Source organism: Podarcis pityusensis (genome assembly GCF_964106645.2).
Source record: "Podarcis pityusensis genome assembly, chromosome: 8".
Classification (NCBI taxonomy): domain Eukaryota; kingdom Metazoa; phylum Chordata; class Lepidosauria; order Squamata; family Lacertidae; genus Podarcis; species Podarcis pityusensis.
In genome coordinates, this window is record NC_138033.1 from 32,928,986 (window position 1) to 32,952,630 (window position 23,645).

Here is a 23,645-nt window from a genome sequence, read left to right on the forward strand (position 1 = left end):
GAGGCCACCAGGCTGGCAAGCAGAGCGCCGAGAGCGAGGAAGCTGATGCAACGCGGAGGCAGACCCCGGCTGGCGTGTGTCAGAGAGAGAGAGAGGAAAGGTGAGGGAGCGGAGGGAGGGAGGGAGGGGGGCATTGGGAGCCCCCCGGCGCCCAAGGAGGGGTAGGTGGGGGGAGGGGAGATAACGAGGGATGGCGTGGAAGGCCCCGAGTTAGTATGTGGGACTCGCTGCCACCATATGGGCTGATTGCTTTGAAGGGGATTTGAAGGCGGACCCAGGGCCTGATTTTGCTGCTTCTTTTTCCAACCCCTCCTCAGTTCTTTTTCCTTTTTTGCCGTTTCTTTCAGATTGCAACCCAGAGGTTAGGGCCTGCTATCTGCCCTGGGAGACTCCCCCACCCCCCTTAGAGGAGAGCGGGATAAAAGCACTGCTTTACATAATAGCAGTGATACTAATAAATCAGACAAATTCATGGATGAGGGTGGCAAGTGATCGTGGCATTTTCAGTTGTTTTAATCGCAAATCACCTTGAGACTGATCGGGATCTATCTATAGGCTTAATTGACGCTTTCAAAGAACTCTTAATAGATTCCCGAAATAGACTTACCCTTGCAGTAGCCATTCTGGTTTTGCTGGGTAATTGTATATTCAACAGTGCTTTCCACCAGTGAGCCCAGAAGGGAAATTTAACTAACTGGCCTGTCATTTCCAGGATCCCCTGCCTTGTTTGTTTTTGGTTGTTGTTTTTTAAGCATACTTGATTCAGGTGGGGATCAGCAGCCTCTGCTTTACACAGGCAATATGTAGGAATTCCTAGGGATTCTCTTTTACCAAGACCACCCCATTAAATAAAGGGGGGGACATGCACAAGGAGGCTTCTGGTTCAGCTGTTATGTGGTGTTTCTGACCCCCTTCTCTTGCCTTGTGGGGACATGAAATTGTATCAGACTCTGCTGGCTTGTTCTCTTCCCCTAACCTTCTGCCATTGGGAGAGGAGAAATTTGGCTTGTGTTGGGAATGCCTGGTGAGGAAGCAGGAGACCTCCTTGATGCTTACACCTGTTTTTCTTTGATTGCCTAACATGCATTTCTTTTTCCAATTTCAGCTCATAAGGGTGGGTGAGCAACTGCTGGCACAATGGGGCATGAACTGACAGCACAGGAGAAGTATCACTTGATCACCCGAAATTTGCAGGTACTTCTGTAGGAATGGTTGGAAATGAGGCTTTTTAAAAAATATTCCACATATGGGTGCAAAAGTAGTTTGAATAAGCATCAAAGGTTTGCCCCACTCTGTTCTCCAAAATAAGTTTTTTATTACACCCCCCCATTATTTTATTTTGTTATAAATACACAAGGATTGGGAACATTTGCTTCCTAAAATAAGCCTTCTTCCACCCCAAATTATTCACACTGGGAGCCTCTCCCCTATGAGATGCCCTAGCCTCGTATCTGGATGGAATTTCTCTGGGCAGAGAATTAGAAATTTCAAAACTTGAGTGCAGTTTGTGTGAAAACAAAGCTTTGGGCTAGGCACAACACTAAGATTTCTAGGGGACAGTCTTCTGGTGCTTGGTGCCTCCCCACTGATACGCTAGGCATATACAAATACAAAGCTACATCTGAGTTACTACAAATTAGGAATTCTGACAGCTGTGTGGGTTGGAGGACTTTTTGCTGTTGATAAAGGGGTCTGAATCCCATAGCATATCATCCAGCCATCTTTGAGTAGATCTTGATTTGCCACAGTACCTTATTCCTAATCCAGATTTTTTACATTGTACCTTGTTGACTCAGATGTCTGGTAACTAAGGCTGAGCAATATCTGGTTTTCAACATCATGATATATCACGATTTCTGAAATAAGGATGGAGCTATTTAGAGGCATTGGTTGACTTCATGGCTTCTCCCACATTGTGATTTTTTGCATAGCACACACATCATGATTCATGATATATTGTCAGATCAAAAATTATGAAACCGATACCACAATATGGACTTCAATCCAGTTTGGGACAATATATTGATATATCACCCAGCCCTACTGGTAACCTGAAAATTCTGGATGATTCATAGGTCCCATGTACAAATAAGGTTTTCCATCAAATCACAGACGTGCTTGTCTGTGGTAGAAGAACTGGGTTATTAATATCTTACTCCAGTCTTTGGAACATGTATGGTAATGAGGATTAGAAACCAGATGTCTTAACTGTTTCCTGTGGTTGTGGAGCTGGGTTGCTGTTTGACCTTAGTTTATTGCTTTTTCACTTGGGTTTGCCACTTGTGATGGTATCTCATGAGGTTGTAATGTGTTAGCAATAGGGCTTTCCCTACAATTTGCACTGGTGCATGTCTGCTCAACCTGAGCATTAAAAGAAAGAGAGGAATGCAGAACAGGTAATGGGAAAAGCCTGTCATTTTGTTAGGTTCATCTGTAGAAGCAAGCTGTTGAGTCACACAAGACTCACTTTGTGACTACTAATTGAAAGGACAAACATTACCCAACCATACCTGCAAACTTTCCTCTACTATAATGGATGACTCCCATGTTTAAGTCACTCATTGCCCAAAGCAATGCACCTGCCTCTCCTGAGAGCAAGTGATTGAATGACTGTGATACGCCCAATGCAGGGTTGGGGGCAGGATTATCTGTCCCCAGTAGAGGCTTATTGGAAGAGGCAATATCAGAGAATAAGCCATGCCTGCTCTATTAGTGGATCCTTCGGGCTCTCAAGAGAATTTAATTATTTATGTTTCATGTTCTGCACTTTGAGAATTGCTGATCTAGTGCTTTACCTGCCCCCTATTGTTCAATGTGATTTTATATTTTTCTACTGTGGGTGTTGTATTGATGTTTTGAGTTATTCTTGTTTTAATATATATCATTTATTATATTTTGTAAACCACCCTAGAATCTGATAATAAAAGATGGAATATGAATGTTTTAAATAAAAATATATCCCCTTGCATCGCAGGGTTTTGGCTTCCCTAGCTCTCCCTTCTCACTTGCTTCTTGCTTTTCCAGCTGATATGCTGAACACATCTCTCTTTTGCTTGCAGGAAGTTCTTGGAGAGGATAAGCTGAAGGCCATCTTGAAAGAACGGGAGGTGAAGATATATTGGGGGACAGCAACGACGGGCAAGCCTCATATAGCCTATTTTGTACCCATGACCAAAATAGCAGACTTCCTCAAGGCTGGATGTGAGGTGAGACTGGGCTCTGCTTTACATTTGGTCTGTTGGCTGCTTTCAAGTAGCAATGGGGCAGTCATCCTAGTGGGGAGGATCTGCTGCCTTTCAAAGACCTCTGGAAGGCAAATTTTCCCTGAATGCCATTCATGCCTTCTCCAACCTGGCACCCAGCCAGCATGGCTGAATTATGTTGGAGTTGATGGGAGTTGTAGTCCAAAGTATCTGGACAGCTCTGGATTGGGGATGGCATATCTAGGTCTGCAGGCATTTGGTCTGAGCTCCTGTTGGTTCTCAAAGTGCATATAGAGGAAGGGTTAGGGTTAAGGCCAAGTCACTCCTGCTTGATATACCCCTTCTCTCTCAGGTGACAATTCTGTTTGCTGACCTCCATGGATACCTCGACAATATGAAGGCACCATGGGAGCTTCTGGAACTGCGCACCCAATATTATGAGAACGTGATCAAGGCAATGCTGGAGAGCATAGGTGTGCCTCTGGAAAAGCTCAAGTTCATCCGGGGGACTGACTATCAGCTTAGCAAGTAAGTTTGTCTTGAGGCAGTGTGGAGCTGCAGAACAACAAATGGGAACTTCCTTGGTCAGAGGGATTAGCACCTGTAAGAACTCCCCAGGTGGTTTTAAAGTTTTCATTGAGAAAAGTTCCTAAACCTGCTAAGGTTTAATTGGATGCCAACTGGATGATTTGGAAGGGGAGATTTGCCAGAGTCCCATAGGTGGCATAGGAGAAACTGAAGGTGCTGCACATTCTCTTTTAAAATGCCACATGTCTGCTGATTCTCTGAGCTCATCAAGAGAAGCCCCGCTGCATATCCCACCACTATGTGGGGCTTATTTGGTGCCTTCTCTGTTGTGCTGTCTAGGATTAGGAATGCCTTTCCCAGGAAATCCTCCATCTTGATATTTAGCTCTAGACTGAATATTTTATTTGTCTGGCAGTCCTTTGGCCATTTTAATGTTGGGATTTGGATGAAAAGCTAAGCTTAGTATTACGTTCATCAGCATTGGGCTTGTGTGGTCCCCACTCCTCTGGCACAGCCGCAAGGTGAAGATGGAGAGCTTTTGCTTCAGTTTTCAACTAACTGCCATAGTTAAGGCTAACCACAGTCTGACTGGGTTCAGGCATAAACTGTTCAGGTTAGTTAAAACAAAATGAGATTGTGGAAGCTCCCAAAGGGCCTCTGCATACTGAGTGAATGGGCAGCAGAACGTCCAATGCAGTTCAGTTCAAACTGGAGTAAAGTGATACACATTGGGGCAAAGAAATATTCATTTCATGTATGACTCATGATGCCAACCCAGCTGTGAAAAAGCTGTGAAATTCCATGCTAGGGATCATTATGAAGGGAACTGAAAACAAAACTGCCAATAGCATAATGCAATTATACAAATCTACGGTGTGGCCACATTTGGAATAATGTGTGCTATTCTCATTGTCTCACCTCATAAAGGATATTGTAGGGTTAGAAAACTTTCAGAAAATAATCAGAGTGACTCCCCTGTGAAGAAAAGTTGTGCCAGTAAAAGGAGACGGCATAGAGACATATAAAATTATGCATAAACGAGAGAGATGCATAGAGATTTTTTTTCCCCCATCTCCATTGTCGCCTCATCTGCACAGGGTGGGTAGAGGAGAGACAGAGACCAGATTCTCTCCCACAAGAGGCAGTCAGAGCTACCAACTTGATTAGTTTTAGGAGAGGACTGGACACATTCATGGAAGAGAAGACTGTCAGTGACTACTAACCCTGATGGCTGTGTTCTGCCCCCACTGTCGGAGGCAGCATACCCCCTGAATGCCAGTTGCTGGGAAACATACACAGCGTTGCTGTTCTCAGGTCCCTCTTCTGGGCTCCCCACTGGGGCCTCCGTCTGGTCACTGTGAGAACAGGAAGCTGGACTAGATGGGCCCCCTTCGTCCCGATCCAGCAGCCAACCTCACATTATGTCCTTAACATTACATCTGATCCACCTGCAAATAGTAAGGCTCCTAACCTTGTAGTTCTCGAAAGGGAAGGACATTTCACCACACTTCCTGCCTTTTCTATTTAGAGAATACACGCTGGATGTTTACCGCCTGTCCTCTGTCGTCACCCAACATGATGCCAAGAAAGCCGGGGCAGAAGTGGTCAAGCAGGTGGAGCATCCGTTACTCAGTGGCCTCCTCTATCCAGGACTGCAGGTACCTGTTTAACGTCATCATGGAGGAGGCAGGGGGAAGAGATGTGGGCTTCTTTTGCTCTTGGCTACCATAGCTCAAGGGAAATGGGTGGCGCTGTGGGTTAAACCACAGAGCCTAGGGCTTGCCGATCAGAAGGTTGGCAGTTCGAATCCCCACAACGGGGTGAGCTCCCATTGTTTGGTCCCTGCTCCTGCCAACCTAGCAGTTTGAAAGCACGTCAAAGTGCAAGTAGATAAATAGGTAAGGCAGGAAGGTAAGCGGCATTTCCGTGCGCTGCTCTGGTTCGCCAGAAGCGGCTTAGTCATGCTGGCCACATGGCCCGGAAGCTGTACGCCGGCTCCCTTGGTCAATAAAGCGAGATGAGCGCCACAACCCCAGAGTCGTCCACGACTGGACCTAACGGTCAGGGGTCCCTTTACCTACCAAAGCTCAGAATGAATATCCTCAAATGCCCAAGGCCATACAGTGGTACCTTGGTTTACGAACTTAATCCATTCCAGAAGTCCATTCTTAAACCAAGGCAATCATTCCCATAGCAGCAGGGGACTCAATTTAAAAATGGAACACACTCAACAGGAAGTGAAACATGTTCTTCTTCAAAGGCAAAGTTCACAAACCAAAACACCTACTTCTGGATTTGCAGCATTCTTAATCCAAGTTGTTCATAAACTAAGCTGTTCTTAACCAAGATACCACTGCATGTGTGTTTCCATAAGTTGTGCTATTCTTCCACTTATGAAAAGGGATGGGTAGGAAGAAAGTAAAAGATCCAGTAAGTATGGATGGTTCTATTTGTGGAGACACCATGCCTCGTGAGGGTTGGGGTGCACCTGTTTCGTGGCAGGTATTTTTATGAACATAGTTCTGAAGTCTCTTGATATGTGAAGTATCAATTTGCCAAGATCAATATGCTTCAGGAACAGACTAGTGGAGGACCTAAGAGGATGCCAGGTGCTTGCTTCACTCAGCCTGAAGCCTGTGGAATAAAATCCTAATCTGGGAAGTGGGTTGTGCTTGGACCAGAGGTGGAATTCTTGTTTTCTTCACAGTTTGTCTCTGGGTCCCTCAGCCACAAGAGATGCTAGTGCCCCGGGGTATCCCTGGGGCAGGAAAGAAGCAACCAGTCTGCCCAAACCAGTGGGGTCTGCAGGGAGTTATTTATGCTTGTGTGTCCCCACAGGCACTGGATGAAGAGTACCTCAAAGTCGATGCGCAGTTTGGAGGAGTGGATCAGAGGAAAATCTTCACTTTTGCAGAGAAGGTGAGAAGAATGAGACACTTGCCTGGCTGCCTCTTCGGAGCGCTGTGCGATTGGTGTTGAAGGCCCCTGGATGGTTCAGCTAGCTAAACCTGTGTTCCCTTTGATCACATGCTGCACCCCCAGGGTAAGCTAGACATGGATATTTTGGGTCTTGAGGTGGAAAATGCAAAAGGCACCTCCTTTCTCTCCCTGTTTCCCCCTGGCTGGTTAACATGGGGGCAGAACCTACTAGGATATGGAAAATGTGCTGTGTCAGAATACAGTGGTGCCTCGCAAGACGAAATTAATCCGTTCCGCGAGTCTCTTCGTCTTGCGGTTTTTTCGTCTTGCGAAGCACGGCTATTAGCGGCTTAGCGGCTATTAACGGCTTAGCGGCTTTAAGAAAAAGGAAACAAACTCGCAAGAACTCGCAAGACGTTTCGTCTTGCGAAGCAAGCCCATAGGGAAATTCGTCTTGCGGAACGACTCAAAAAACGGAAAACTCTTTCATCTAGCGAGTTTTTCGTCTTGCGAGGCATTTGTCTTGCGGGGCACCACTGTACAGTGTAAACTGCAGTCCACAGAGAAGGTATTGGGTTTCAGGGAGGCAGATAATACACTTGAACATCCCACTTTCCCTCCATCTTCAGCCTTTGTTTTAAATCCCTGTATGTTTGTTTCTCTCTAGTACCTCCCCTCCTTGGGCTATGCCAAGCGCATCCACCTGATGAACCCCATGGTGCCAGGACTGACAGGCAGCAAGATGAGTTCTTCAGAAGAGGTGGGTTCTTCAGCTTGACTCCTGCCCCTAGCAGCCAAATCCTGCAAGGAGGAGTTCTTAAAATGTGCAGGGATGCCTTGCCAACAGTCCCCATTGGCAGGGTTCTTTTTCTTTTTTCTAGTCTTTGAAATACTTCAGCATTACAGAAAGGAAAAAGGAAATAGGATAACTCATCCGAAAGCAATATTCTACCTCTGGTAGTAAAAGATTCAATTTGAAAATTAAGTAACTGGTGACCATAAAGAGATCCTAAAGCACCACCTAAGTTATTTCCTACTTGGCAGTTTTGAGCATCACACTCTGGTTGGGAGCCCGGGGGTTAAGAGGGGTGGGGAGGGAGCAGCAGGCATCTGTGTTGAGGATGCCCTGCTTGAGAAAAAACTAGGAACAGGGTGGTGATACAATGACTACTGCAATCCATGCAAAATAATATCACCAAGGCAGCTATCTGTAAACAATAAACGTCCATAAAAATGACAAAAGTAGTTTCTTATCTTAAACAATAGCAGACACAGTAAATAAAGCGTTCACTTGTAATATATCTGTGGTTCAGTGCTCATTTCCTCTCTTTCCAAAATATATTTTATCTTGAACAATTACAAAAGCAGTAATAAAGAGTCCACTTGTGATATACCAGTGGTTCAGTGCTCAGACGTCATTCCGGTAATCCGACGTTTCATTGCTAAAGAGCATAGTCATCGAGCTGTCAAAATCAATTGTAACAGAATTGCACTGAATTATCTAGTGTCAATTGAGAAAAAACTAGAACACAATATTCCAAGGTGATGTTCACGCTTCATGGTTTTCGCAAATCCGTCTTTGCCGCCTTGGTGCCTTCTGCTCTTAGATGCTTGGGACTACAATTCCCATCAGCCCCAGCCAGCACAAAGATGATGTCTGAAGCATCTGGAGGGCACCAGATTGGTGAGGTCTGTTGCGTTTATGTAAAAATGGAAAGTCTGCTGGTCAGTTAATCCAGTTAAATCCTTTAACTCAAAAGGATTTGCTCTAGCAGATAGGTGGGCTAAAAGTTGTAGCTGTGGTCCCAGGCTCTTTCCATCTCAAGATGATTCCTCCGTCTGTGAAAAACTGACTAGTCCCAGTTCACTTCTGTGGCCTGCTGTGCCTGGGAGCTAATTCATGGAGCATCCCCTCCCTTCCCTCATCCAGGAGTCCAAGATTGATCTCTTGGATCGAAAGGAGGATGTGAAGAAGAAGCTCAAGAAGGCCTTTTGTGAGCCAGGGAATGTAGAGAACAATGGAGTCTTGTCCTTCATCAAGCATGTCCTCTTCCCACTCAGATCAGGTAAGTGTCTCCAAACAGCAAAAAGGGGGAGGAGCTAGGGGATTTTATTATGGGGAGTAGCAGGCAACCTGATTGGCTGAAAGGCCAATCTAGAGGTGAAGAGCTGGGTCACATCCCTTCATCTTCCACCTGTGTCCCCTCCCTGCTTACCTGAAGCCCCAAGTATGTAGCAGAGCCTGAATATTAGGGTATGTCATTTTAGGGGGTGAAACTGGTTTTTTTTTCAAATTTCTTCAATGAGGGGTCTTAAAACTATGTTCTTGGTATGAGGAATTAGAATCTACCGTATTTTTCGCCCTATAGGACACACTTTTTCCCCTTCAAAAATGAAGGGGAAATGTGTGTGCGTCCTATGGGGCGAATACAGGCTTTCGCTGAAGCCTGGAAAGCGAGAGGGGTCGGTACGCACCGACCCCTCTCGCTCTCCAGGCTTCATGAAGCCCTGCGCAACCCTCTGGAGCCTGGCGCGAAGCCGCGCCGGGCTCCGGAGGTTTGTGCAGAACTGCCTGCACTCCTGGGCGGCGCGCAGCTCTGCGCAACCTTTGGGAGCCCGGCGCGGCTTCGCTCCGGGCTCCAGAGGGGCGCGCAGAGCTGCCTGCACTCGGAAGCCTGGGGCATGCTGAAGAGCGCTCCTGGGCTTCGCACAGCTCTCTGCAAGCCTGGGGAGACCGGCGCGGCTCCCTAGGCTTGCGGATAGCAGGCTGTTCTGGGGGCTGGGGTCGGGGGAAGCTCGGGCTTCCCCCGCGCCAGCCCCGTGCCTGGGGGGGAAATAATTTTTTCCCCTTTATTTCCCCCCCCCCAAAAAAAAACTAGGTGCGTCCTATGGGGCGAAAAATACGGTATTCTTTTTCGCTTGGTAAGTCTACATTTGACGATGAAGCACATAAACTGTTTTTGGAAAATCAAATTATTTTAATTTTGCCTTCTGAAAACATCAGGTAATGCTTAATATTAATAACAGCAAGTAGATTGGCCATCATTTTTAATGATTTCTATGCAATTTTACACATATTTTACATACCAGGCAAAACTAAATTCTATTCATTTAACCAAAATATCTTTTGAATTCCCAAGTCATGTTACAACATTTTAGCACCCTTCCTTTTTGGAATTTGAAAGTTGAAAAATTCAGCATCCCTGCTGGTTACGTCTGGCGGTTTCGCTTCTCTAATGGGTGGGATGGAAAGGCTCCCTTTTAATCACTAAAAGGGCATTTTAGTGGCACCATGGAGGGTCTGTGTGGTGCTTGAATGCAGGCCAGTTCCTTTCCTGTGAAGGGAAGCCGTAGCATCACAGAGCTGGAGGGACCCTGGATGCCAGCTGGTCCATCCCTTGCTCCATACCAGAATGTCCAAGCTAGGCAGATGGCCTCTGTCTGAAGACCTCTTGGCCAGGGAAATCCACCCATCCCTCTAGCTCTTTGGCTCCATTCTCAAAATGCTCTTTATCCTAGCATGCTACCCAAACCCTCCCCTCCTGCAACATGAGCTCTGGCTTCTGGGCAGCAGCAAAGAACAAACCTTTGCCTCTGCTCTGCATGTGTGTGAGAAATACATCATAGGTGTTTGAAAGGGCTGTCGCATCCCCACTCAAATCTCCTCCAGGCTAAACATGCCCAGGGTTTTTTTGCCCTTTCCTTGTAGGGCTTGTCTTCCCTGCCCATGACCATCGTCCCTGCCCCCCTAACAGCCCATACCAATTTGTTCTGCTGAACATGCATCATCCAGAACTGGAACGTACATGAGGGTGACCAGTCCATCCTGACATTCGGGGCCTCAAACCCTTTCTAGACCCACTTATACTTGGGAGTAAGTCAGCCAGACAGAGGATCCATCTACTTCGCCATCAGCTCCATTGAAATACTTTTTGTGGGCATGTGCTCAAGGAAGAACAGGGATTTACCTAGCTGCTGCTAGGGGGGAGGGCAGGGAAGGGAACATGATGTCCTTGGTCTTGGCCTCCTTCGTCATCATCAGTGTGTCCCCTGCAACCTGAAGGGCTTTGAAGCTTTTTAAAAAACTGACATTTTGAGGACCTTGGATACTAACTCCCCACATCTGCAGTGTTGTTGTGACTCCTCAAATGTACACCACTGTTAACGCGGATCTTCAAATCTTTCTTTTCCCCTGCTGCAGAGTTTGTGATTCTTCGAGATGAGAAGTGGGGAGGGAATAAAACTTACACCCACTACGGAGACCTCGAGAAAGACTTTGCTGACCAGGTGACACACTGGGATGCGGGTGGGGTAGGGAGGTGGCCAGCTGCCGGGGGGGGGGGCTCCTGGGGTCCTTGCTGTTGGTTTGTATGTGGGAAGCACCTCCTCATGGAACAGCTCTGCTGTACTTGCATGAAGGGCTTGGGCTATCCTGCCAGGCAGATTCTGAGACCTGGCAGCAGTTGTGTGTTGGTGGTGGGAGACCCCGACCTTTTGCTCTGCATGCCCCCCCGGGGGGTTGCATCAGAGGCCCGTGAGGGGAAGCTGAGTCACAGGGAGGGGCTCTAGACTGACAAAGAATTGTGTTGCACATCCCCTAAAGTAACAACTCTGCAGTCGTAATGAATTCAAACCAGACATTCTCACAGAATTTGCATAGGTCGGATGTACAGAAACATTGCTGTTCTGCATAAATCAGACTCTCTGCCTCTTTTAATTTCTGTCTTACCAACTGAGCAATATGTGGAATGTTTTTCCCATGAAGCCCCATTGGCTTTCATTTTACACCACTCTCATCCATTCTGCTGGGTGCTGCCCACCAGATTGTGCTTTGGGATTTGCACCCACTGTTCGGAACGGCGCAGGGGACTGGTGGGAACCCTCTAGGGAGAGTAGGACTAACTGGGTCTCCATCTTCCTCCGTGGGTGCAGGTTGTCCACCCTGGGGACTTGAAGAACTCTGTGGAGGTGGCCTTGAACAAGCTCCTTGAGCCCATCAGAGAAAAGTTCAGCAGCTCACAAATGAAGAAACTGGCCAGCTCTGCGTATCCTGATCCATCCAAAGCAAGTAAGGGCTGAAAGGCATCTGCCGTTGGTCCATCTAGTTCAGTACTGTTGACCCTGGCTAGCAGAGGTTCTCCGGGGTTTTAAGCAGGGGCTGGCATTCCCAGCCCTCCCTGGAGGAGATGCTGCTTGGGATTGAACCTGGGATCTTCTGCATGGAAAGCAGGGGCTCCACCCCTGAGGCTCCAGAGCTTCCCACAGATGCCCTGGCACTCTCTGAGACCAAGAGCCCTGCAAGTTCTTTTTGGCAGGCTGATGCAGATGCTGCTCTGCCCCCACTAGGCCCTGCCCGGGTCTGGAAGATCTGACTTGCCTCCTTCGCTGTCTGCAAAGCAAGTGGGCCTGCTAAGCGCCTCTCCTGTGGCGTGGCTCGTTCCTGGGTTCACTTTGATTGGCCAGACCCCCTTGTCTGTCTTGGTCCTTTTTGGCATATGCAAACACTGGACGTGAGTCTGAGTTCTCTCTGAAATAGACTCCTGCTCAGTTACTTGGGTCGTTTGCACCACTCGGTTTCCCATGCCTTCATGTTGCTTTAATTCTCCTCCTCATCCCACCCTCATCTCCTCTTGCTCATGCAAGAGGATACCAGCATCTTTTTTTAAAAATCAATTTTTATTGCAAGTTTCCCATATAAAATACAATAAAAGCCAAGCTAATCTAAAGAGAAAAGATTTTAAAAAACAAAGAATAAGAAAGAAAATAAAGAGGAAAAAGCAAATAAAAAGCCCTCTGTCACAACTGGATCCTACCCCATATTCTACCCACAAAAGAGTGAACCCTCCCAGCTCCGACCTGGGAGCTTGCCCCTCTTCTCCCAGCCTCCCACACCAGGAAGATCCTCTCTACCCTGCTTTTCTCACAGGGCTGTCCATTTCCCATCTATCATTCTTCTGTCCAACACCGTTTTTGAGGCCTAGTCTTTCCAGGCTGCTGCCAGTCTTTGCAACTGCAGCTCCCCTAAAAACCTCCCTTCCCTTCCCTGTCTGCAGAGCCTTCAGCGAAAGGCCCCACGAAGAACTCTGACCCGGAGGAAGTGGTGCCATCTCGGGTGGACCTTCGTGTTGGCAGAGTGCTCAGCGTAGAGAAGGTAAGCCTGCCAGAGGGCTTCCTAGAGGCAATTGGTTGGCCTCTGGGAGAGCAAGATGCAGGACTAAGCGGGCTCTTCTTGACAGAAGGGTGCTGGCATCAGGACTCTTGAGAGCGCGTGCAGAGGTCTCCATCACGCTCCCTGGGCTTCTGTACTGGGCTTGGGGTGCGTGGGAGATTGCGGGATGCCTGCAACCCTGGAGGGGGCCATTCAGCTTTTCACAAAAGGGCTGTGACGCTGCCCTTCTCCCTTCGCAGCATCCTGATGCCAACACGCTGTACGTGGAGAAGATTGATGTGGGGGAGCCTGAGCCGCGGACGGTGGTCAGTGGGCTGGTGGAGCACGTGCCCAAAGAGGAGCTGCAGGACAGGCTGGTGGTCTTGGTGTGCAACCTGAAGCCTCAGAAGATGCGGGGACTGGAGTCCCAGGCCATGCTGCTCTGCGCTTGCAGGTGTGTGCAGTGGGCAGTAGGGCAGGCAGACTTTGGCTCATGCAGAGGGGGCTGCAAATGGATCAACGTTCCACTTACTGGGGGCATAAGCAGGCATTAGTTATCCCTTGGCTATGTTTTCCTGTTAGGCGAAGCAAGAGGCCGACTGAAGCCTGCTTGCCGCTAACATGATTATACTCTTCTTCCAGTGCTGGGGAGCCCTGCCAAATAGAGCCCTTGGACCCCCCGGCCGGCTCCTGCCCCGGTGAGCGGGTGTTTGTGGAGGGCTACGAAGAAGGCCAGCCTGATGAGGAGCTGAAACCCAAGAAAAAGGTCTTTGAGAAGCTGCAGGTGAGCAGGGAAGAGGCTCCTCCGAGTGGCAGATACCTCCATATTGGGCAGCTGAGCAACTGTGTGCCCTCCAGGTGTTTTGGGGACTACTACTCCTGTTGGCTCCAACCAGCATGAGGCACACTGGCTTAAAGCAAAGCCAGACATTCCTTAGTCCAGGAATTGCTCTGCAATCCTAAATCACCGCCCTTGCAGGAGGGCAGAGTTTCTGCTGCAGGGCAGGTAGAAAAGGCTTCAGAGCTGTGTGCCGTGCCTGCAGAGGGTTGTCTCGTACTATTAGGGAGCAGCACAGATTCTGCAAAAAGGGTAAGTGGACCCTGATCTTTTTAAATATGGAGAACTGAGCCTTCCAACTGGTGCAAAATTTGGGGGCTCTGATTAACCTATTCCTGCAACTTCTTTTCATAAAACAAAACGCTGGTGCCCCATTAGGCATTTTTAAACTGGAGAGAGAATCTAATACATTTTTTTAAATGTAAGAATAAAAGCAGTCCCAAGCAGTTAATGAAGGAGTGGGCGGTGTGTTGGTTAGCTTGATAATATATGGCTGTAGTATGTGAATATTTTAGAATGAAAATAACATTTGCTCAAAAGGATCAAGGAGGTTGTCACCTCCTCCTCCTCCTCTAAGCTAGTAAGGTCTGGCTTCCCTTGTCCACCATGTTTAACTAAGGTAGACAAGCCTGTGTGCACCTGGTGCCCTCCAGTTGTTTTAAACTACAAGTTCCCTCAGCTGCCTGGAACTCTTGTAGTCTGGAACATCTGAAGAGCACCAGGCCAGCCAAAGCCGATGTCAACATAGGAGGCTGTTCCTGCTATTCCTCCTATTGTATCAAACATTTGGTACATCCTACTCACTATTGCCTATACTGGCTGACAGCAGTTCTGCAGGATTCCTGATTAGAAGTCTTTTCTGGACCTGCCAGGGATTGAACCTGGGGTCTTCACTGTCAAGTATTCTGCCACAAAGCTGTGGCCCCTCAGCATGACAGGACTGGAGAAATCACCCTGCCTGTTCTTTCTCTTCTCAGGCCGACTTCCAAATTTCTGAGGCTTCTGTGGCCCAGTGGAAGGGGAAGAACTTAATGACCAAACTGGGGAACCTCACCTGCAAAACTCTGAAAAGTGGCAGCATCCGCTAGCTGCCTCTGCCTCGCACTTTCAGCTTATGCGTGCCAGTTATTGCCCGACAAACATCCTCCATACTTACATTGCACTCCCAGCCATGAGATTCCAACCCAGCTGGACCTGACCCATGAAAAAATTGACATGGCTTCCATCTTTTGACATGGACAGAATGGGGAAGGGCACCTAGAAGCAGGTGGCCAGTGCAATGAGGCCCTCTCTCCAGGCACGTCTTATTTATAATGAGGAGAAAAGAGCCAATGGCCTTGTCCTTCTGACAGTGATGGAAACCTCTCCAGATGTTGTAGGAGAAAAAGGAAATGCTGCTGGCACAGATCTGCCCTCTTATGATGGGTTGGTCCACATGCCTTCCAGGATGTTTGTCATACTCTGCTTAAAACAGAAGGTCTATGATGTTGAGCTCGGACTCAGGCTGGCAAAATTTGGACAGGATCTCTTACCAGATTGGCAACGGTTAGGTCCATCTGGCATAAACACTGAATTCCAAATCATCTGTCATTTCCCCAAATAAAATGGTCACACCATGTGGTTCCTGGTGCTTTTCTGTGGTAGCAGGTGCATTCAGCCCAAGATGACTTGCTTTCTAACATGCTTGGTAACGGATCAAATAGTTCATTTTTCACAGGGAAATGGCACAAGGTGATAAATACCCCATGTAGTTGTAGTTAAACTGGTTGTTTAACTAGCAGAGGGATGGGCATGTTTTATAGCTAAGAGTCTTGTAGTACTTTAAGTCGGACTCCCCCATCCTGGTGCCTCTAGATGTTTTGGACAATTTTGATTGGGCTGATGGATGTTGTAGGTTAGAATATCTGCAGGTTACCAGGTTGGCAAAGGCAGATAGCGTGTGTGAGAGAGAGACGTGAGGAGCTGGAGTAGCTGCCATAAAAAGCAAACCAGGAACACTTTTTTCCTGGTAGAAGTGTCCAAACTCAAGGCCATCTGTCTCTACCTTTTACCATGAATCTATCTGCACAAGGAGAACGTTTTGTGCATGTAGGTTATAGAAGCTTATGTAGGGATATCGCGGAGTGGGGAGTGGGGTCCGGAGGGAGCACACTTCCCCACCAGCAGGCAGCCACAATCTGCCTGCATGCGTGACCTTGGGGTGCAGGGAACCCCCCCCCCCAGACAAGCCACAGCTGTCTGGTACATCGTTCCACCCATGTCTGACCTTTTGCAGTCTCAGTGTCAGCGGTGTCCTGTCTGTAAGTTTTTCCCTGAGACCTTTTGTCTCCTACGTCATACACTGTGCAAGGGGAAAATGACGCTGTGGAAGAGGTGCCAAAATAGCTCTGTACCACCCCACGATTTCGGGACGGAAGATGTGTAAAGGGCCCAAAAATGTATTTGCCTAGCTTGCATGTTTGTCTCAATAAAAGGAGGCTCCACAGGAATGGTGGTAGCTCGCTCGCTCGCTACAGCCCACCTGTGCACAGCTCACATTATGATCAACACCTGTCTTGGGCCTTCACTTCAGCTTATTCCATAAGAAATATTTACTGTGGTAGCACTCGGAGACTTTGCTTTTATTGTGAGTGAGCCTGTACATGCTTAATGAGAGGGATTTGAGCAAACCTCCGTTTGCTGTAACCGGCACACTTGCATTTTTTATGCTTACGGAGGTTTGTTCTGGACTACCACCACCATTAGCTCCAGCCGGCATGATGTGCATTCATGCACTCAGCTGCAAACTCTGTTCACTTGGGGGGGGAATAACATTGCTTGGACTGGAATAGGCTGCAAAGCCGCCTTCCCATCCCCACCAGATGGAAGACAGAGAAACTTCTGCTTGATCAGGCAGGATGGTCGGCAAGTGGGTTGATCACTTGCGGATGGTTGCACACACTTACTGCATCCCCTCTGCCTCAGGCCTCTGGCAGGACGTGCTGGTTAGACTAAGGTTACCAGACATTCCCCTTTCCTGGGGACAGTCCCCGGATTTACAAATCAGTCCCCTGACAAAATCCATCTATTTAGTAGGAAGTTGTAAAGTGTCCCCGGATTCATTGGGGGGGGGGGGAATGTGGTAAACTTAGGTTAGACCTCACTTGCCCTGGCTGCTCTTGGGATTCCTCCATTGCACCCCAGCACCTTCCGCACGGACACACTCCAGACTCTTCCCTTTTTCTTGTTGGTAATAAAATCTCTCATCCTCCCACAGCAAATATATTCACACCACAGCGAAAAGGTAAGAGAGACAGCAAGCAAGCAAGCAAGCTTTAATTTATCTTTACAAAGACAGTCTTTAAAAATGTATTTCACCATCTTTCCCCCCCTCTCATCCCTTTCTCAAAGGTAGCTCCCTCCCCCACTCCTGTTTTACAATCATGAGGGAAAAAATCAAAAGCAAATGACCCAAGATTTTCTTCTTCTTCTTCAAAAGTCTATATAAATCAGTTGTCTAATGTTCCTAAAGAATAGAAAACAAAGGCATTGAGGGTGGGGGACAAATTCAGGTGCTTGGTGTCATTTCTAAATGCTGTGCCCAGCCCCACTGGGGCACCCCCACCCCCACCAAATTCCTCTTCTGATTTGTCTGTTCTCCTGCCTTCAAAGTGCTGTGTTGGTTCTTGGCAGAACAATCTGGGAGGAGGCTGCAGCCTTGGGGTAAGAGTAACTTGAGGTTCAGAGGGAAATTAAGATATTCCCACCCCCACCCCCACCCGCTTGAGGGGTGAGAAGGAAAGCCTCTTAGCTAGGCGTGAGCTCCTGACAGCTGATGTAGCCTGGAGAAGGTGTTCAGGGGAGGGGGGGGGTCTCCAGCAGAGGAAAAGAGCGCTTCCTGGGAGAGGCTCACTGCTGGGGTTTGTAACATCAGGCACACACGGTCGTAAGTACAGCACCAGGAAAAGGAGGCAGGTTGGTGGGGGCAGGAGCGGGGGGGGGTTTCGGTATGGTGGCAACACACAGCTGAGTCTCCCACCTTGCCACCTAATAATGGCCCTAGGCTGGGGGGGGGGAGGCAAAATGAATGAACAGCCACAAGTTTGGGGTACCTAAAAACCATCACCTGCCATCACATTTCGGAGCAGGGCTTTTCAAACACAGGCAACTACTTCAGACCATGTTGCCTGGTCAGCTCAGTGCTCTATTCCAGCCCTTTCCTAACTTACATTCTGGGTGTTCTGGATCACAATTCCCAGCAGCAGAGGCAGCTGCTCTGGCAGGGGCTGGTGGGAGTTGCCATTCCTGAACATCTGGAAGGCAGCAACTTGGCAAAGATGGCTCGGTCTACCCTGGCCGGCAGCAACCCTCCAACACCCTTTTGCCATCAAAGATTATGCGCACTCAGAGCACTTAGTCACCCTACAAACCCTTTGAATGAATTATTGTGTTCCTCAGAGGTTTAGTAGTGCCCCTGGGATGCCCAGCCCTTCTTGGTAGCTTCATGTAGCAACTGGGAGTAGAGAGGTACTGTCCTGCCCCTGGCACCACTTGCAGAGTTTGCACCTTTCCGTGGCCAACATGAGGGCAACATGCCACTGACGACAAGAGGGGGGCAACCATATCCACTTCAACACACTTATTTGCCTGCAGCAGGAGGCGTGCCCTGGGTGAAGCTGGGCTTCTAGCAAGTGATGCACACACACCCCTGACCCAGGCTGGCTCTCAAAGCTGCCTTAATACTTACCTGATGACCTCCTGCCATCCCTTCCCCTCCAGGAAGTTTCAAATTCACCAAAGAAAATGATACTGCCAAAGCCAGAATCACACCACACCCACCATGCTGAATAGGAAGGAGGAGGAGAGCTTTGCTTGCCGAATGGAAGAGCCTTTGCCCACCCTACCCCACCCCGAATCACCCATTCAATCCCCTTGCTCCAAGGTAGGATGCTCTAGGCCTGGAATGTTTTGCTGCAAAATGCCCCGGACCTTTAGTGTTTTGGCAGTGAAGAGCTAAGCTCCAGGGGGCTCTGGCTGCCCCTCCCACCAAGTCTCCCCCCACCCCAGCTGTTTGCTATAGGCACCAACCAGCTAGACCAGCACACACCTCTTGCACATGCCCTGCTAGGCAGTTTAGCCTCTCAAAAGGTTTCTCGTACCTGGACCCTCAAGGAGACAACCCACCCTTGGGGGACAGTTCTAGGCACAAAGAAGGTAACATAAGTGGCGTCTGAAAAAGGAGAAAGAGTAGAACAGTTATGTGTCCCTATTTGTGCTATGGTGGAATTATACTAGGTCCCCTCCTAGCTGTCTCCCATGGGAAGGGTGCAGCTCACCCTCCACCCAGAATCAGCTGTTGCCTGATAGGGACCAGTTTGCACCAAGGAACCCTACCTGGGCTAGCCAGGTACATCACCACATGGCCCGCCACTAGAACAGCAAGGCTAACTTGCAGGGTCCCTTCAGTGCAAGCTCTTCGCAGGAGCACACAGGAGAGAAGCAGAAAGGATCTGGGCCCCAGCAGCATTTGGGAAGCCTACGCAGCTCTCCATAAGCAGCCGTCCTTGCAGTCTCCTCGATCTGAGAAAGTGCTTGTTTTGTACAATTCCAGGGGTGCAAAAGCAGGCGATGCTCCCAACCCCACCACAAAGAGAAAAGAAGGGAGGGGGCTCTTCTGGGACACACACACACACACACACACACACACTCACATACACAGCCCAGGTTGGTTCAACTCTGCCAGCTTCTCCTTGGGATGGGGCAGGGGGAGCAGGAAGCGCAAACCGTCCTCATTGTCCATTGTTCTTAAAAGCCATTTTCCTTATGCACCAAAAAAACAACCACCCCACAATGGGAAAAGTAAAACCCCAGCTGAGAAAAGCTGCCCCATTGAGGGAGGAGGCGGCAGCAAGGAAGGGTGTTGTGCTACTTTTGTCTCTGTATGTAAAATAAAGCCGTATTACTGAAGAAAAAGTGAAACCAACACAATTTTTGCATAAATATCAAGGCCATCAGAGGCTAAGGCTGTTTTGTCTTCCTTTTCATCGCATCCAGGACCTCCTCTGGCCTGCTCAGGTCCCTGAGATTTTTTTCTTTCTTTCTGTGTGTGTTAATTATTTTCAATTCCTGTATTTCAGGGGCAACCACGCTGCAGGGTCTCCCTTCATGCCATCTCCTCCTGTAAATCTGCAAGGAGAAAAGCAGAGGCAATGGGTTTCAGAGCTGGAATCCAGCGCCTTGCGATGGGACTACCCCCACCCCCAAAGCCTACAACCCTCCCTCAACCTCAGTTCCTCAGCTGTGGAGAAAGGAAGCAAGAGAGCTATGTAGAATCCACACCAGAGACAAAAACTTAAAAGCTCTCTGCTTTGTTTGGGGGTGGGGGTAAAAGCTACGAGGTGGGTCGTTTTACGTATATGCAGCACCCCCAGAACATAACCCCTGTGCAAGATGAAATTGTCCTATATTTTAAGAAGGATAACACTGTAACAAACAGCAGTAATGCTGCACTTACATCACTGGGCAACTGTAAAACAAAATACATAATTAGATTTTTAAAAAATTCTCTAGCATAGCATTCCCTTTCCTACTAGGAGCCCCCAAGCAGGGCATGATGGCAACCCACCCCCTCCTGTTCTTGCCCAGGAAAAAGCTGGAGACATAGTCAACATGACTGGCAGAAAAAGGGCAAGAAATCAGGGCCTGCATTGGTCAAACGGTGTGAGTGTAAAGCACCATGGTCAGTCAGTAATGGTTGCCCAACAACCCCCAGAACAGACCTTCCAATATCAAGTGTGTTGCCACAGCTGAAACGGGACCACTCAATCCCCACCCTGCTCAGCCCCTTACCTTGTGCTGGGGGGCTCTGCAGTGGTGTCGCAGGCCCTGCCGGGGGGCTGTCACTGCTATCCCCAAGGAGAGCGGCCTGGTGACCAGACCCCTCACTCTTAGTCCTGTCCCCAGCCACTGGCAGGGTGGAGCTCAACTCCTCAGCTCCTGCTGGCTTGGGGCTCTGGGGAGACGGCAGCTGGCCTGGCCCTAGCGAGGGCTTCCTGGCTATGGGCGGAGGGATCTTCCGGGCCTGGGGCTTTCCTGAGCCCTGCTGGGGGAGCCCCAGGGCTGCCGTGGACCGCTGACCAGAGACGTTCATCAGTTCCGCAACCAGGTTCTTCTTCAGGTTGGCCTGGGCCTCTGGGGAGGCCGAGGTGTCGATGACCAGCTTCTTGGGGCTCTTGGCGAAGATGAAGCTGGCCGTCGAAGCCGGGGACTTGTGGTGGGGGGACACTTGGTCCTCTTTCGCCTCGCCGGCGGGAGCAGCTGCTGCGGTGGGGAAAGCCGGCATCGTCAGCCGGTGGCCAGCCTTCCTCTCAGCCCCTCTGAGGCCTGGCGCGTCTCTGGAAGACAGTGTGGAGGCCTTCAGGCGCACGGCATCGTGCAGGGGGTTTGAAGATGGACCGCTGCTGTCCTTCGGGGCCCTCAAAGAGAGCGACTTGCGGACAGGCTTCTGTGGGGCAGGCTGCCCCAACTTCCTGCTGACCCCAGTGCTCGGCCCGTTCTGCTCCACCACGGGGTTGGCTGCCGCTGGGCTCGCAGCAGGGGCATGGGTGTCCATGTGGACCGAGCGCAGGCGGACCATCTGCAGCAGGGAAGGGGTCACAATGGGGAGGCTGGCGTCCTCCTTTGGCGTGGAGTTGCTCTTGCTGCGAGACGCCGGCTCTTTCTTGAGGTCGGGGTGGGCGCTGGCGGCAGGCTTCTTAAGGCTGGGCTGGGCTTGGAGGCTGGAGGTTGTTGCCGCCGGGCCAGTAGGCTTCCAGTGGAGGGAAGTTTCTCCTGCCGCGGGGAACTTGGGAGGTGGCGGCGGCTCTGCTTGAGGAGCTGGCAGTGGTGCGGCGTCCGGCGCCCCCTGCTGCTGGATCTTGGAGGACACTCTTGTGGAGAAGGAGGGCGAAGAGGCGGGCGCTTGGCCCTCCTCTGCAAGGGCTGCTCTTTGGTTGGCCGGCTGCTCCTTCTCCGCAGGAGCTGCCACAGTGACTTGAAGGGAGGGTGTCCCCACAGCCTGCAGCTGGGGCTCTGGCAGGGGTGGCACAAAGTAGGCCTCGTCCGGGGGAGGAAAGTCAGCCATGGAGAGGTCATGGGCGTCGGGCACAGGTGGGGGTGGAGGGGGCCACAGAGGATCTGCGGGAGCGTCCGGCACGGTCTCAGAAGGTGTAGGGGCAGCTGGGGCCTCCGGAATGGCACTGGCCTTCTTCGCTGGGGGTGGTGGTGGGTGGTAGGCCGGAGGGGGAGACGGAGGAGGCGACCCGTGACTAGCTTTCGTAAGGACAGCGGGCTGTTGGTGAGGTTGGCCCGTGGGGGCCGGGGCATTGGCAGGTTTGGGTTCCGCCAGTTGGCCCTGGGTGGGTGGAGGGGAGAAAGGAGCTGGCACCTTGGGGTGAGGAGGGATAAGGAACCTGTCCATTTTATTCAGAGCGGGGGCAGCGTTGGCAGAGGGTCCTGCTGAAGGCGGGGCCGTCCCCTCCACAGCGGCTGGATCCGAGGCAGAGGAGGACAAGGATGTCAGGGAGGAGGAGACGGAGGGCCCTGGGGATTGCAGAGAGCAGACCCGCTCCGGCTTCTTTGGTTGGGGCCTCTTCTTCCCGGAGGGCGAGGCGTGGGCCACGAGGCCCTTGGTGTGGAGGGTGGGCGTGCCGCTCTGACTCGAGTACCCGCTGGAGGGCGACATCGTGCGGCCAAAGTGGTCGGGGGAGCTGTGCTTCGAGGGGACTTCCGACATTTCATCCACTTGCCCCTCCTCTCGGATGGTCGGGCTCCGGTGAGAGATGTTGGAAGAGCAGGCCAGGCTGTCAGAACGGAGGCTGCTGGTCTCGCTCTGCGAGGAGGGGGAGAACACTTCGTCGTCCCCGGTTAGGCTGGGGCTCCCCAGCCGCCCCACAGCCCACGCCTCGCTGCCTTCCCGTGGGGGCCTGCGCTCTGGCATGGGGGGCAGGCCCATTGCTCTGGGTGCCCCCTCGGCCTCCAGCTGCTGAGCCTTCTTGTGCAGGGAGTACGTCCTGCGCGGGGGTGCGGGGGCTCTCTTCATCTTCCTGAGGGAGACGCTGCGGGTGGAGGAACGGTCGCTCCGCACGCTCATGCTGTCTGAGCCCTCCGCTGCACTGCCGGTGCTGTAGGCGGGGGAGGCCCGCCCGCTGCTTCCAGGGGGCCGCACCCCGAGGAGGTGGGGGGAGGCAGGGGCGGCCTTGCTGCCATGGCAGTTTGAGCTGGTGCCGCTCATGGAGCTGAAGGTACTGAGCTGGTCCAAGTCAGGCCTAGCCGCCGCCCGGACCTGTCCGTCGGGCCTGGCCTCGCCTTTCCTGCTGTCGGTTCCCCCGTGTGAGGAGATGGTGGAGGTATTCGAAACGATGGTTTCCGTGGACTGGGAATGGCTCCAGTTGTCACTGGAGGAGGAGTGCTCGCGGCTGCGGGGGCCAGAAGGGAAGCGTCCCACCGAGCGCACGGAGGCCGGGCTGGCAGTTGAGAGGCTGCAGCGGCTCAGCGTGCGCACCTTGTTACGCGAGAGGGCGATGACGTCCACCATGGGAGGCATGACGGCGTTGGGGATGATCTTCGACAGGTAGGTGCCCTGCGGAGAGATGGACATGACGGGGCCCAGCAGCTCGGGGGAGCCTGGCTGCGTGGTCATCCAGGGCACAGCCAGAGACTTGGGCCTGGCCAAGGGGGACAGCTTCGCCGCCGTCTTGCGCCCCAGGAGTGAGTCGTCGTAGTAGACGCAGTTGATGTGGCGCTGGAGGGCAGTGTCGGCCTCCAGGGCCTGCAGGGAGACATGGGCACCGCCCTTGGGGATGGCGGTGGGCCGTTGTTTCCCATCCACGGTGGGGATGTGGATGGCATTGCCGTGGACCTCGCTGCCATTTGAGAGGGCCGGAGGGGTCGCATCAGGTCGGACAGCAATGCTGCCCGGGCGTTTCTTCGCCTCATATCCGTTGCTCAGGCCTGAAGCAGATAACACAAAGGAGATAAGGAATGAGGGGCC

At 50.9% G+C, this 23,645-nt stretch overlaps 3 protein-coding genes across 5 annotated transcripts in view; 2 read left to right on the forward strand and 1 right to left on the reverse strand.

Moving 5' to 3' along the window:
* Window positions 1-23,645, forward strand: part of FNDC5 (fibronectin type III domain containing 5) — a 193,438-nt gene that overhangs the window by 49,930 nt on the left and 119,863 nt on the right. The gene's annotated exons all lie outside the window — the stretch shown is intronic.
* Window positions 2-15,256, forward strand: YARS1 (tyrosyl-tRNA synthetase 1). The gene is made up of 14 exons (XM_081019680.1): window positions 2-100; window positions 1,106-1,194; window positions 3,060-3,206; window positions 3,556-3,731; window positions 5,260-5,389; window positions 6,570-6,650; window positions 7,318-7,410; window positions 8,581-8,716; window positions 10,852-10,937; window positions 11,583-11,718; window positions 12,704-12,801; window positions 13,059-13,252; window positions 13,441-13,582; window positions 14,614-15,256. The coding sequence occupies exons 2-14, from the start codon at window positions 1,138-1,140 to the stop codon at window positions 14,722-14,724; spliced, it is 1,587 nt and encodes a 528-aa protein (XP_080875806.1). The 5' UTR covers window positions 2-100; window positions 1,106-1,137; the 3' UTR covers window positions 14,725-15,256.
* The window catches only part of NHSL3 (NHS like 3), a 53,200-nt gene continuing 46,475 nt past the window's right edge, over window positions 16,921-23,645 (reverse strand). For all 3 annotated transcript variants that reach the window (XM_081019670.1, XM_081019671.1, XM_081019672.1), the window contains exons 6-7: window positions 20,465-23,605; window positions 16,921-19,801 (exon numbers count right to left, since the gene is read on the reverse strand). In XM_081019670.1, coding sequence (XP_080875796.1) covers window positions 19,779-19,801; window positions 20,465-23,605 — 3,164 coding nt within the window. In that variant the 3' untranslated portion in view covers window positions 16,921-19,778. The remainder of the gene's footprint in view (window positions 19,802-20,464; window positions 23,606-23,645) is intronic.